The 13,922-nt window shown below is 41.8% G+C and overlaps 1 protein-coding gene across 1 annotated transcript in view; it reads left to right on the forward strand.

Moving 5' to 3' along the window:
- The window catches only part of LOC134206741 (uncharacterized), a 45,487-nt gene extending 31,815 nt beyond the window's left edge, over positions 1-13,672 (forward strand). The window contains exons 5-6 of the mRNA XM_062682469.1: positions 12,673-12,743; positions 13,229-13,672. Coding sequence (XP_062538453.1) covers positions 12,673-12,743; positions 13,229-13,588 — 431 coding nt within the window. The 3' untranslated portion in view covers positions 13,589-13,672. The remainder of the gene's footprint in view (positions 1-12,672; positions 12,744-13,228) is intronic.
- Positions 13,673-13,922: the final 250 nt, after the last annotated feature.

The raw sequence follows: 13,922 nt of genomic DNA on the forward strand, positions 1-13,922 counted from the left end.
TGGTGTCCCCAGCCGTGATATCACCCCAACCATGCACTCCGAGTATTTGTCTTTCACTTGCGTCTCAAGTCCATGTATATGAGATGTTTCCAGATCTCCAAATTTTCCTGGAGTATGAATCAAATGGTCTACAGGATCAACCAAGGCTTCCATGATGCCCAGAGCCGCGGTATCAATCCAATTATGTCCTTCGATTATTTGTCTTTCACTTACGTCTCAAATCCAGGCATATGAGATGTTTTAAAATCTCCAAATTGTTCTGGAGTTAATATCAAATGGTCTCCAAAATCTACAGAGACTTGCACGACGTCCTCAGCTGCGGTATCATCTCACTCATGCCCTCCAAGTATTTGTCTTTCACTTGAGTATAAAGTCCATGTATATGAGATGTTTTAGGCTCTGCAAATTATCCTGGAGTTATAATTAGGTTGATACCGTGACTGGGGCACCATGGAAGCCTTGGTTGATGCATAACACCATTTGATTCAAACTCCAGGACAATTTGGAGAGCTTGCAACACCTCATATGTCTTGTTTTGAGACGCCAGTAAAAGACAAATACTCAGATAACATAATTGAGTTGATAACACGGCTTAGGACATCACGAAGGCTTTGGTTGATTCAATAGACCATTTGATCTAAACTCCAGGACAATTAGGAGATCTTACAATATCGAATATGCCTATGTTTGAGACGTTAGTAAAGGACCAATACTCAGAAGACAAAATTGGGTTGACACCGCGACTGGAGACATCATGGAAGCCATTGTTGATTCTGTAGACCATTTGATTTAAACTCCAGAACAATTTGTTGATCTTAGAAAACCTCATATGCCTCCATTTGAGATGCAAGCGAAAGACAAATACTCGGAGCACATAAGTGGGTTATTACCACGGCTGGGGACATCATGGAAGCCATTGTGGATTCGGTAGACCATTTGATTCAAACTCCAGACAAATTTGGAGATCTTAGAACAACTCATATGCCTACATTTGAGACGCCAGCGAACGACAAACACTCGGAGGACATAATTGGGTTATTACTGCGGCTGGGGATATCATGGAAGCCTTGGTTGATCCGGCAGACCATTTGATTCAAACTCCAGGACGATCTGGAGATCGTACTACATCTCATGTGTATGGATTTGAGACGCAAATGAAAGAAAAATACTCGGAGGACATAATTGGGTTGATACCGCAGCTGGGGACATAATAAAAGCCTTGGTTGATTCGGCAGACCATTTGATTCACACTCCAGGACGATTTGGAGGACATAATTGGGTGGTTACCGTGGCTGGAAACATCTTGGAAGGCTTGGTTAATTCGCTGGATCATTTGATTCAAACTCCAGGACGATTCGGAGATCTTAGAACAACTTATATGTCTACATTTGAGACGCAAGTGAAAGATAAATACTCGAAGGACGTAATTGGGTTGATACCACGGCTGGGGACATCATTAAAGCTTTGGTTGATTCGGCAGAACATTTGATTCGAACACCAGGATAATTTGAAGATCTTAGAGCAACTCATATGCCTACATTTGAGACGCGTGTGAACGACAAATACTCGGAGGACATGATTGGGTTGATACCGTGGCTGGAGACATCATGGAAGCCTCGGTTGATTCGGCAGACCATTTGATTCAAACTCCAGGACGATTTGGAGATCTTACTACATCTCATATGTCTGGATTTGAGACCCAAGTGAAAGACAAATACTCGGAGGACATAATTGGGTTGATACCGCGGCTTGGTACATCATGATAGCCTTGGTTGATTCGGCAGAACATTTGATTGAAACTTCAGGACGATTTTGAGATCTTAGAACAACTCATTATTATTATTTAACCAGACTAAGGCCGAAGGGGCCTGTGCGGTATATAAGAGTCTTCTCCATTCGGATCGGTCCATGGCTACACGTCGCCAACGACGCAGTCTACGGAGGGTTCGCAAGTCATCTTCCACCTGATCGATCCACCTTGCCCGCTGCGCACCTCGCCTTCTTGTGCCCGTCGGATCGTTGTCGAGAACCATTTTCACCAGGTTACTGTCCGACATTCTGGCTACGTGCCCGGCCCACCGCAGTCGTCCGGTTTTCGCGGTGTGAACGATGGATGGTTCTCCCAACAGGTGATGCAACTCGTGGTTCATTCGCCTCCTCCACGTACCGTCCGCCATCTGCACCCCACCATAGATGGTACGCAGCACTTTCCTATCGAAAACTCCGAGTGCGCGTTGGTCCTCCACGAGCATCGTCCAGGTCTCGTGTCCGTAGAGGACTACCAGTCTAATGAGCGTTTTGTAGATTGTCAGTTTGGTACGGCGGCGAACTCTATTCGATCGGAGCGTCTTGCGGAGTCCAAAGTATGTACGATTTCCAGCCACTATGCGTCTCCGAATTTCTCTGCTGGTATCATTTTCGGCAGTCACCAGTGAGCCCAAGTACACAAATTCTCCTACCACCTCGATTCCATCACCACCGATGCAAACTCGCGGTGGGTGGCTCACATTGTCTTCTCTTGAACCTCTTCCTATCATGTACTTCGTCTTCGACGTGTTGATGACTAGTCCGATTCGCTTGGCTTCCCTCTTCAGTCTGATGTAGGCTTCCTCCATCTTCTCAAAGTTACGTGCCATAATATCTATGTCGTCGGCGAAGCTAAATAGCTGGACGGACTTATTGAAAATTGTACCACTCGTGTTAATCCCTGCTCTTCGTATTACCCCTTCCAAAGCGATGTTGAATAGCAGACACGAAAGACCATCACCTTGCCGTAGCCCTCTGCGGGTTTCGAAGGGACTCGAGAATGTCCCTGAAACTCGAACTACGCACATCACCCGATCCATCGTCGCTTTGATCAACCGTGTCAGTTTATCCGGAAAACCGTGTTCGTGCATTAGCTGCCATAACTGGTCCCGATTCATTGTATCATATGCGGCTTTGAAGTCGATGAATAGATGATGTATGGGCACGTTGTATTCGCGGCATTTCTGCAGTATTTGGCGAATGACGAACACCTGGTCCGTGGTGGAGCGTTAACCCATAAAACCCGCCTGGTACTGCTCCACGAACTCCCTTGCATTTGGTGCTAGTCGATGGCATAAAATTTGGGAGAGTACCTTGTAGGCGGCGCTCAGCAATGTGATTGCGCGGTAGTTTCTACAATCCAGCTTATCGCCCTTTTTGTAGATGGGACACACGACACCTTCCATCCACTCCTGCGGCAAAACTTCCTCCTCCCAAATCTTGGTAATGACCCAGTGCAGCGCTCTAGCCAGTGCCTCACCACCGTGTTTAAATAGCACTCCTGGTAGTTGGTCAATCCCAGGGGCTTTGTTGTTCTTCAGCCGGCCAATCTCCTCCTGGATTTCCTGGAGATTCGGAGCCGGTAAAATTATGTCCTGCGCGCGTTCCCCCAGGTCCATCACCATACCGCCATCTTCGTCTGCCACATCGCCATTCAGGTGTTCTTCGTAGTGCTGCCGCCACCTTTGGATCACTTCACGCTCGTTCGTAAGAAGGTTCCCGTTTATGTCCTTACACATATCAGGCTGTGGCACGTGGCCCTTACGTGAACGGTTTAACTTCTCATAGAACTTTCGTGTGTTGTTAGAGCAGTACAGTTGCTCCGTCTCTTCACGGTCTCGATCTTCCTGCTGGCGCTTTTTCTTCCGGAAAATCGTGTTTTGTCTGTTCCGCGCCTGTTTATATCGTGCCTCGTTCGCCCTCGTGCGGTGTTGCAGCAATCTCGCCCATGCTGAATTCTTCTCTTCCACTAACTGCTCACATTCGCCGTCATACCAGTCGTTTCTCTGATCCGGGGGCACCGTGTCAGGTGCAGCGGTTGCGGTGCTACCAATGGCGGATCGAATATCTCTCCAGCCATCTTCAAGAGACGCTGCGCCTAGCTGCTCTTCCGTTGGGAGTGCCACTTCCAGCTGCTGCGCGTAATCTTGGGCTAGTCTAGCGTCTTGTAGCCGCCCAATGTTAAGCCGCGGCGTCCGACTTCGACGCGTGTTGTACACCGTCGAGAGTTTTGAGCGCAGGCATACTGCAACGAGGTAGTGGTCGGATTCAATATTCGCACTGCGGTAAGTGCGGACGTTCGTGATGTCGGAGAAGAATTTACCGTCGATTAGAACGTGGTCGATTTGGTTTTCCGTTTCTTGGTTAGGTGACCTCCATGTGCCTTGTGGATATTTTTGCGGAGAAAGAAGGTGCTTCGGACTACCATTCCGCGGGAGGCTGCGAAATTTATGCATCGTTGGCCGTTGTCATTCGGTACGGTGTGCAGACTATCCGGTCCGATGACCGGTCTATACATTTCCTCCCTTCCTACCTGTGCGTTCATGTCACCGATGACGATTTTGACGTCCCGCAGTGGGCATCCATTGTATGTCTGCTCCAGCTGTGCGTAGAACGCTTCTTTCTCGTCATCGGGTCTCCCTTCGTGTGGGCAGTGCACGTTGATGATGCTATAGTTGAAGAAACGGCCTTTAATCTTCAGCTTGCACATCCTTGCGTAGATTGGCTGTCACCCAATCACGCGTTAGCGCATCTTTCCCAGCACTATGAAGCCGATTCCCAGCTCGTTGGTGGTGCCACAGCTTTGGTAGAAGGTAGCCGCTCGATGCCCGCTTTTCCACACTTTCTGTCCTGTCCAGCAAATCTCCTGCAGCGCCACGACGTCGAAGATGCGAGGATGCAATTCATCGTAGATCATCCTGTCGCAACCTGCGTAACCTAGCGAAACCTAGAACAACTCATATGCCTGGATTTAAGACGCGAGCAATAGACAAATACTTGGAGGACATAAATGGGTGGTTAACGTGGCTGGAAACATCATGGAAGCCTTGGCTGATTCGGTAGACCATTTGAATCAAACTCAAGGGCAATTTGGAGATCTTAGAACAACTCATATGCCTGGATTTAAGACGCGAGCAAAAGACGAATACTTGGAGGACATAAATGGGTGGTTAACGTGGCTGGAAACATCATGGAAGCCTTGGCTGATTCGGTAGACCATTTGAATCAAACTCCAGGACAATTTGGAGATCTTAGATCAACTGATATGCCTACATTTGAGACGCAAGTGAAAGACAAATACTCGGAGGACATAATTGAGTCGATACCGCTGCTGGGGACATCATGGAAGCCTCGGTTGATTCAGCAGACCATTTGATTCAAACTCCAGGACGATTTGGAGATCTTACTACATCTCATATGTTTGGATTTGAGACCCAAGTGAAAGACAAATACTTGGAGGTCATAATTGGGTTGATACCACGGCTTGGTATATCATGGTAGCCTTGGTTAATTCGGCAGAACATTTGATTCATACTCCAGGACGATTTGCAGGTCTTAAAACAACTCATATGCCTGGATTTAAGACGCAAGCAATAGACAAATACTTGGAGGACATAAATGGGTGGTTAACGTGGCTGGAAAAATCCTGGAAGCCTTGGCTGATTCGGCAGACCATTTGATTCAAACTCAAGGGCAATTTGAAGATCTTAGAACATCTCATATGCCTGGATTTGAGACGCTAGTGAAAGAAGAATACTTAGAGGACATAATTGGGTGGTTACCGTGGCTGGATACATCATGGAAGACTTGGTTGATTCGGTAGACCATTTGATTCAAACTCCAGGACTGGAGATCTTAGAACAACTCATTTGAGACGCAAGTGAAAGACAAATACTCGGAGGACATATTTGGGATAAATCCGTGGCTGTGGAGTCTAGGGAATTCTTGGATGACCAGGAAAGGAACGGCTGCTTAAGGCATATTGAGTTTGATTTAATAGATCATATGAAGCATGAACCAAGATAACAGCCCATTGGTTACGCGGGTAGACCTCAAGACCTATATTCCAGGGAATTCGTGTATGACCTGGAACGGAATTTGGTTTGATATATCAAATAGGGCATGAACCATTTTTTACAAGAGATAACATCTTATTCGCTACGCTTGTAGACCTTAGGTTCTTGGTTACGCGTGTAGACTCCAGGAAATTCTTGGATGACCTGGAACGGAACAATTGTTGAAGGCAAATGAGGAATATACAAAGCACAAAGAAACAGACGTCTCACTCAACACATGTTCCATTGTTCACCTTTTTAACGGTGGATTCAATTTGTTGTAGGTGGTCAATCGACCACTGATGGCGCTTCCATCGATTTTGCTTGTGTTTGACGTTTACGCACTACCGCCTTCTGGTTGCCGATTGTCCAAACACAGTGAATTTAGAATTGGGCGATAATGATTCCGTGACGATGATTTTGATTGTATTTTGTTCTAAGTGAGACGTTTGTTTCTCTGTGTACAAAGAATCTACTGTGTTTTTTGGGTTTCTAAGAGTGCCTTCTTATAGGCTTACTTTTGGATGTCAATAATGTTTCAAATTCTTTTTATGTCACGTGCCGTAAAAAGGAAGCCGTAAAACGAAGTGACGTATAAAAAACTGCCGTAAAAAGAGGGTTGAGTGTAATTGATTGCCTATTCGAAAGTATCCAATTTTAAAATTATCTATCTATCTCAGAAGTAAAAATCCCAAGAAAGAAAGAAGAAGCGATGTAAGAAAAGGACAAACCATGCTGAGGGTCGCTGGGGTCGCTCCCTTCCCTGTCCAGTCTAGAACATTTTCGGGTTGGAAATTATCTCGACTTCCTTGGGCATATAAATGTCATCGTGTTATCCTTATGATATACGAATGCAAAAAAGGTAACTTAGCTTAGAAAAGCCTCGTAGTTAATATCTGTGGAAGTGCTGATTGAACACTAAGCTGCGAGGCGGCAATCTCCCAGTGGGGGATGTAATGCCTATGAAGAAGAAGAAGTCCATAAAACTATTTCAATTATTACGCGACGCAAAGACACTATCCGAACACTCACCCAAGCCAATTGAACAAAATATAATCATGTAACTACTGTTCTAATGTTGATGTTCCATTGTAGCACACAAATTGGTGTTATAATGGATTTTATGCAACTCATTTGAGTCGTATAATAATCATCATAGCACTCATTTCATTGGTTGTAGGTAGCCCATTTTATCATTCAAACATGAACTGTAAAACCAGGTATTGTGAACAGGAATTGCAAAAATGTATTTTATTTTTGTTGTACATTTGTTGTTATCTTTAAAACAATGAAAACCAACTTTTTCAGGTCGGTATTACACCCCCCCCCCTAGGACATTGCCGCCTCGCTGCTTAGTATTCATTCAGTACTTCCACAGTTATTAACCGTGAGGTTTCTACACCAAGTTCCCATTTTTGCATTCGTATATCATGAGGCTAACACGATGATACTTTTACGCTCAGGGAAATCAAGACAATTTCCAAAACAAATTGCCGGGAATTGAACCCAGCCACCCTCAGCATGGTCTTGCTTTATAGCCGCGCATCATGCCGAACGGCCAAGGAGGGTACTAACGTCTGAAATCGAAAATGCTACTGGCCCATACCATGCGTCTCCACCTGTGCGTACGATACATATGAATTTAGGCATCTCACTTTCATATCATATTAAATTTTGATTTCCAAACCGACTATCCGGCGATGCTTCATTCAAATGGTTTGAACTCCATTTCGCATCAAACAGGTTATTAGTTTCAGAAAACCAGAAAATGCCTTCCCCTCATTCATGGAATTATAACAAAAGGAAATTTACAATCTCACTTTTCTAATCTAAATCTAATCGGGTGGTTCTGTTTAATTATGTGGTTTGATTATTAATTGTTAATAGATATGGACACGGCAGGTATTTCCGTCCATCGTCATAGGGGCTAAAACCAACGAAAGCAACGTACATTTGCTAGAACTCTACTATAGCAGAACGTTTCTCCTGAGCTTACGATTTGGTACGTATGATTTTTACAAAAAAGCGTCTCTTTTATTGGTTTTCGAGACTATGACGAACAGACGAAAATACCTGCCGTGTCCCTACAATGAAATTCTCTTATCAAGTTTTCGTTCGTAAAAAAAAAAACTCGCGTGAACCGTGATTTCAGCTTATAAGCCAAAGCCTTCTCTCCCTGATTCTGAGCCCATTTTCTGCATTTAAGCAAACTACTAAAAACCCCATTGAGCATCAAAGTATCCAATAATCATTAGATGTCCGCTATCCTTAATATATTATGCAATCCCATAAAGTTTACCCGTTAATAATTTTGTTTCGAATCCTTTTGTCTTATTCACATGTTTTCTATCTGGCATCTGGCACACATAACGTCTTCAGATATACTCTTGATATAACATGGCTGTCACTACAAGTTATTGGTACCGTTTTCTGACAAATAGCCAATAAATCATTAGATGCAAAACAATCGAGTCAGAAAGAGGAGAAGTTGGTCCAGTCAATTATTGTTTCAAATCTGAGACGAAATGTTTAACATCTTAAACAAAAGATTATAGAATATTGGAGCAAACCATTTGTGGTATGCTCCATTCTTTCGCCAACACATGAGAAGAACGGAAATGGTCTTCCCAAAGGTGGATTAATGCCACCTTTTCTCCTTTCATGACATCCCGATGTTGTCCTCTGAACGATTCTCGTCACGGTGACTAGAGAGAGGTAACAGTTATGCTTCCATTGTGTTCTCCGACACAAAACATATAAAAAAAACAAACAATCCATAAGGCTGAATGCCAAGCATTAACATTCTAGGAATTAATTCTACTATCCCATTCACAATAACTGGGATAATGGATTCCGTTCATTCTGTGCCAGATTGCACGCTGCCAGCAGCGGTCGCTTCTTCACTTATATTTGCTACGTGGCACGGTGGGAACACTTTCACGTCATTGTTTTCACTGCTTTTCGCTTACGGCTGCACAGATCACAATCGACGTTAGTGAGAATTACGGAATTTAGAAAGCTTATATAGGGTGACCTGACCATACATATTTTAGGCAGGGCGATTAAAACAAGGATAGATGATTATGATGATTATGTTATCAAAATTTTAGCGCTTTGATCTTATGTATTTTCAGAAGAGTATGCCGAAGAGCAATTGAAATGCCTGCCAATTCACTTATCAGTATGGATCATACACACTCATTTTTTATTTCTGCAGCTCGGCAAAATCCGCACAGCCGTCACCCAGCATAATAAAAAACTGATATCCTGTCAAAAATGAGGTTTGTTAGCAGGGTTTCGGCAAATTATTTGCTGATTTTCAGCAACTTTGAGAGATATCTCGGCGAAAAACATGTTTACTGGGGCTCGGCTGTTCGAATCTCGGTAAAAGTTGAACAAATTGCTGATATCCCGGTAAAAATAATTAAGTGTGTAATTTGAGTGTTATTCCTTTTTAAATAAAATATATTTCACTCGTTTAAACTATAAATTATTTAACCAAATTCTTAATTAATATAATATTGGTACTAAGTAATTATTGGGACAAATTGTCTTCTTCTTTTCTACTAAAAGAGACTTAGCCCGTTTCAAGGATAAGTCTAATACACATCACATTTTTATTTATAGGGGAAGGTGGTTGATTATCGGCACCCTTTTGATCTTGCTAAATAACTTTCGCCCAATTGTACAAATTGTTGATATTTGTAAACCAAAAATGGAATCCTATAGGCATAAGCTATAGACAACTGATGAAGAAATTTGATTTATTTTATCTATTAGAAAAAAAAAATTATTAAGTATTGATTTAATGCCGTTTAGAAAAATGTGGTCGGTTGCCGTCACCTAAAAAATCATTAAAAACGAAAAAAACAAACAAACTGAGGGCTTTATGGCTGAAAATATCAAGATTTATTATTTAAATGGCAGTGAAATTATTTACATTTAGGTACACAGAAAAAAATAATTAAAACTAATCAGCGCGTAAAAAATTTAGACGCGGAAATTACGCTATTCTGAGCATACATGAATCTTTTCCATCAATTTCGCTCTAAATGTATGCAATTTGTATAGCATTATGCCTTTAAATCGAATAAATAGAGGCATTTCTACAATTTTTTTTATTTGTGTAAATAATACATATTTGATTGAGCTCTCAAAAAATATTTTTTTCGAACACAAACTTCAGGCAATCAGGCAATTAACTTTGATTTGCCTTGATATCTCCCCTGGAGAATAGGGTGCCGACAACCGACCATGCTTGGGTGCCAAAATCTGTGCCAATGAGCATTCATTTTGAAAAGTGAAAATAAAAGATGAATTGCAAACGTTACGGTAGCATTCAGTATTGAATCACAAATTAAAGTAAATTTACTTTATAAATACGTAATAAATTTAGCTTTTCGATCGTTTTATCTCGTTTTGTAATAGTGCTAAGGAAATGACTAAAAAAAATTTCAGAGTAGGTTATCACTTCTAGATCAACATTTGAAAAGGGCATAACAGCCAAAAATTTATCCTTCTGATTCTTTGTCCACATATATAGCTATATATGTAGACGAACAATAAGAAGGAATAAAATTTGACTGTTACGCCCTTTTCAAATGTTGGTCAAGACTTGATAAAAAGAAGTGTTTTCATTATTAAACGAAATATAGACTTCTGTTTAGATTGATAGTCGGCACAAAAATAATGTGCTTATATAGCGCATGTATGACATATGTCAAAATGTCCAATAAACATTGCCCATATCTGTTATCTATCAAAAGCTACGTCGGGGTGCCGGCAGCCGACCTCCTTCCCCTATATATGTGAAGTGGAGATAATTGAAAGGACAAAAGGTCGAAGGGACAAAAAGGCGAAGAGACGAAAGGTCGACGAGTCATAAGTTCGAAATTACAAAATTGGTTTAAATTGAAAAGCCATAGTCTTAAGAACAATACAAAGCAAACCTATGATTTAGGCACCGGCATCGGGGGTGGCAATTGGCCAAATAGAGGAGAGATTGGGTAATGTTTTCATCAACTTAGATTGTCTTTATAATGTAATTAATGTATCTGAGCACAAGGAAATTGTAGTACAAAATACATTTTTGAGCGATTGAGATATCCCAATTTAGATTTGAACCCATAACCTATTATTTCTACAAAATCCTACCACCCTTATGCAATATGCAGGCACAACCATGATTATAAACCGTTCGGGACGCGCGTGGTCCTGAAACGCTCATACAGGCTCGTTCATGTTGTGTACCATAACAGATGTGTTTTCGTTAGTGTTGTACAAAGTACAACAGCACGCGTGTTCGAGTGTTAATAAGCATTATTGTTCGGATGGTTGAATCACCGAATAATATGCAATTGATTGTGTTATGTACAGCTTTGGATTAAAAGGTCATTCCTACTGTACATGTTTTGGGATTTATTTTTATTTTAAACCAATAACGACGTCACGTTAAATTAGAACCAATAACATCCTCAACTAATACAAAATAAGGAATGGAAAATGAATGTGGCACTCAGACTAAAACTCTTCTGTTCCTACATGATCGACATTGGAATGAAAAATTAGATTAATTTGGAAGGTAATTTATAAGAACTCGCGTTTGTTAGTAGCGAAATGGTTCATTTTACTACACTGATTCAAAGATACCAAAACTAACGCTGTGTTTCACGCAAACCACTAGCAGACTCCACACAATGCCAGCCAGGTGGTTTCTGCAAATAATGAAGGATCGTGCTTCTTTTGACAGAAGCGACATGTGTTACAGAGCACGATCTAACAAGTACTAATTATTCAGCTTCACCGCCCCAAGAACTGATAAAAATCATACAATGTTCGCCCGGCGGCTGCTGCATAATCACTGTCAGTTGATTAAAGAGCTGCCCATGCAATAAAAAAGAAGAATTCTCTGGGAAATGTTATAAGCTAAATTTTGGATTAGAAGCCTGTTCCCAAACTTATTGTCGTATATTGTATCTCTTCCATGTTTACAGAATTATAAATTTTTAAATTTTGGGTTTTGGACTTTCTGTCCATTCGACCTTTTGTCCCTTCGACTTTTTGTCCCTTTGACCTTTTGTCCCTTCAACATTTTGTCCCGTTGACCCTTTATCCTTTCGACCTTTTGTCCCTTCGACCTTTAGTCCCTTCGACCTTTTGCCTCCCCGACCTTTTGTCCTTCGACCTTTTGTCTTTCGACCTTCTGTTCCAAAGCCGAGTTTGCTATAGACTGTTCCAGAAATTATACGAGGTCTCAGAGCCAAGTTACCATTTTTGCATGCGTTTATCATGAGGCTAACAAGTTGATCCCAAGTAACCAATAAGCACAATAAGCACTCCAATTCGCCATATAAGGCCAATATACGGCTATTCAAAAACTTTTAAGCATTGAAGTAGCACTATTTGGCCGGTGTGGCGAATTGTATTGCTTATTGGTTACTTGGGATACTTTTATGCCCAGGGAAGTCGAGATAATTTCCAACCTGAAAATTTCCTATGCAGGACCGGGAGTAGAAATCAGCTACCCTCAACATGGTCTTGCTTTGTAGCCGCGCTTATTACCGCAAGGCTAAGGAGGGCCCCATGTTCATACAACGATTTTTATTTGACTTCTACTTGAGACTAAAGAAAGAAATGGAATGAAAGTGTAAATGTCAAGCTTATTCAGTTTTTTGAATCTCCAATATTTTGTTTACTGTATACATAACCGGATTATCCTCAGCAATGCGCCCCTTTTGCATATATTTCAACATATATTCAATTTTGACCTAAATTATTTTTGTTTCTTATCCATCTCTCACATTCTTCATAGAAATGGAGCTCCAGAAAAAAACTAAATCAGCACATAGACTGAATAGCGTCGAAGATACCTCTGTAAATGATGTAAGTATTGAACAACATTTTTCACATATTTTATTATGACTGTCTAGGAAAATTTGGAAGAATTTTGGTAATGAACAGTTTAAAACGTCAAATAGTAGATAAATTAGACACATGACAACATCCTGCACTGGATCGAGAAATAAACTCGTAATCTTTTGATCCGCAGTCCTACGTCTTCGCTAGCAAAGCTAATTGGAAACCTCGGAATGTACATACAGTCAATCAATATCATTGCAATAGCTAAACCATGGCACCAATCGTCCAAATGAATTTGCTCAAAACTTCTTCAACACACTCCTTTAGGCATGGGCTATTTTCACTTAATACCCCAAACGACCCAACCGATTGGCTAGCTTAATTAGCAAGCAGTTCGATGCTTCTCCTGCCCCGCCAGATAATTCCTTCCGGGACCTGATCGCCATAATAATGACTCTATCTCTTCCAATTGTTCTAATTTCTCCCGCATGAATAAAAACAACGACCAGGAAATCAACTCAACGCCCAACATTGACCAACCCGAGGAGAATAATAAAATCCACAAAAACGGCCGGCTCTACAAGGGCCTGCAGAGCAGCGAGCACAACGTGATGAGCTCCGGAGCAGTCGGCAGTAGTCATCAACTCTTCCATCCGTTCCATCTGCACCATCGGCCCCATCAATCATCCGGCGGATGGTCCGGCGGGGCAAAGCTTTTAATTGTCCTGCTGGTGCACCTTCACCAACTGCTGATCCGGCTGGTGAAGCTGCTGTTCGGTACAGTGCGCCGCAGCTTATGCTTCTGTAGGATAATCTTTCGAAGTTGGACGGGCGACTCGTCCCCGGTTCTGTTATACTCGTCGGTGTGATTTTTGCTGTTACTTCTGCTGATAGATGTGCGTTTGAGCGTTGTATAAGGCTGCTAGTTGTTGGGACATCGTGGACAATGCAAGCAAGATGTGAGTATTATCAATTACACAAAGTCGCATGATGATTTATTAGATACGTTGATTTTTTTTCTCTATTTTACAATTGACTATGGATTTAAGATTGCGGTATGTTGTGCTAAAGTACACATCCAAATTTAATAAAATGGCTACCATCAATTGCAACGTGCAGTAGGGTTAGGGGGCTTCTATAATACTCCAAATGCCCTCAAAGCGCATTCACATGAACTTGTTTTTGAAAATCAGGAAATTTGAT

The sequence above is a fragment of the Armigeres subalbatus genome, chromosome 1 (genome assembly GCF_024139115.2).
Source record: "Armigeres subalbatus isolate Guangzhou_Male chromosome 1, GZ_Asu_2, whole genome shotgun sequence".
Lineage (NCBI taxonomy): Eukaryota > Metazoa > Arthropoda > Insecta > Diptera > Culicidae > Armigeres > Armigeres subalbatus.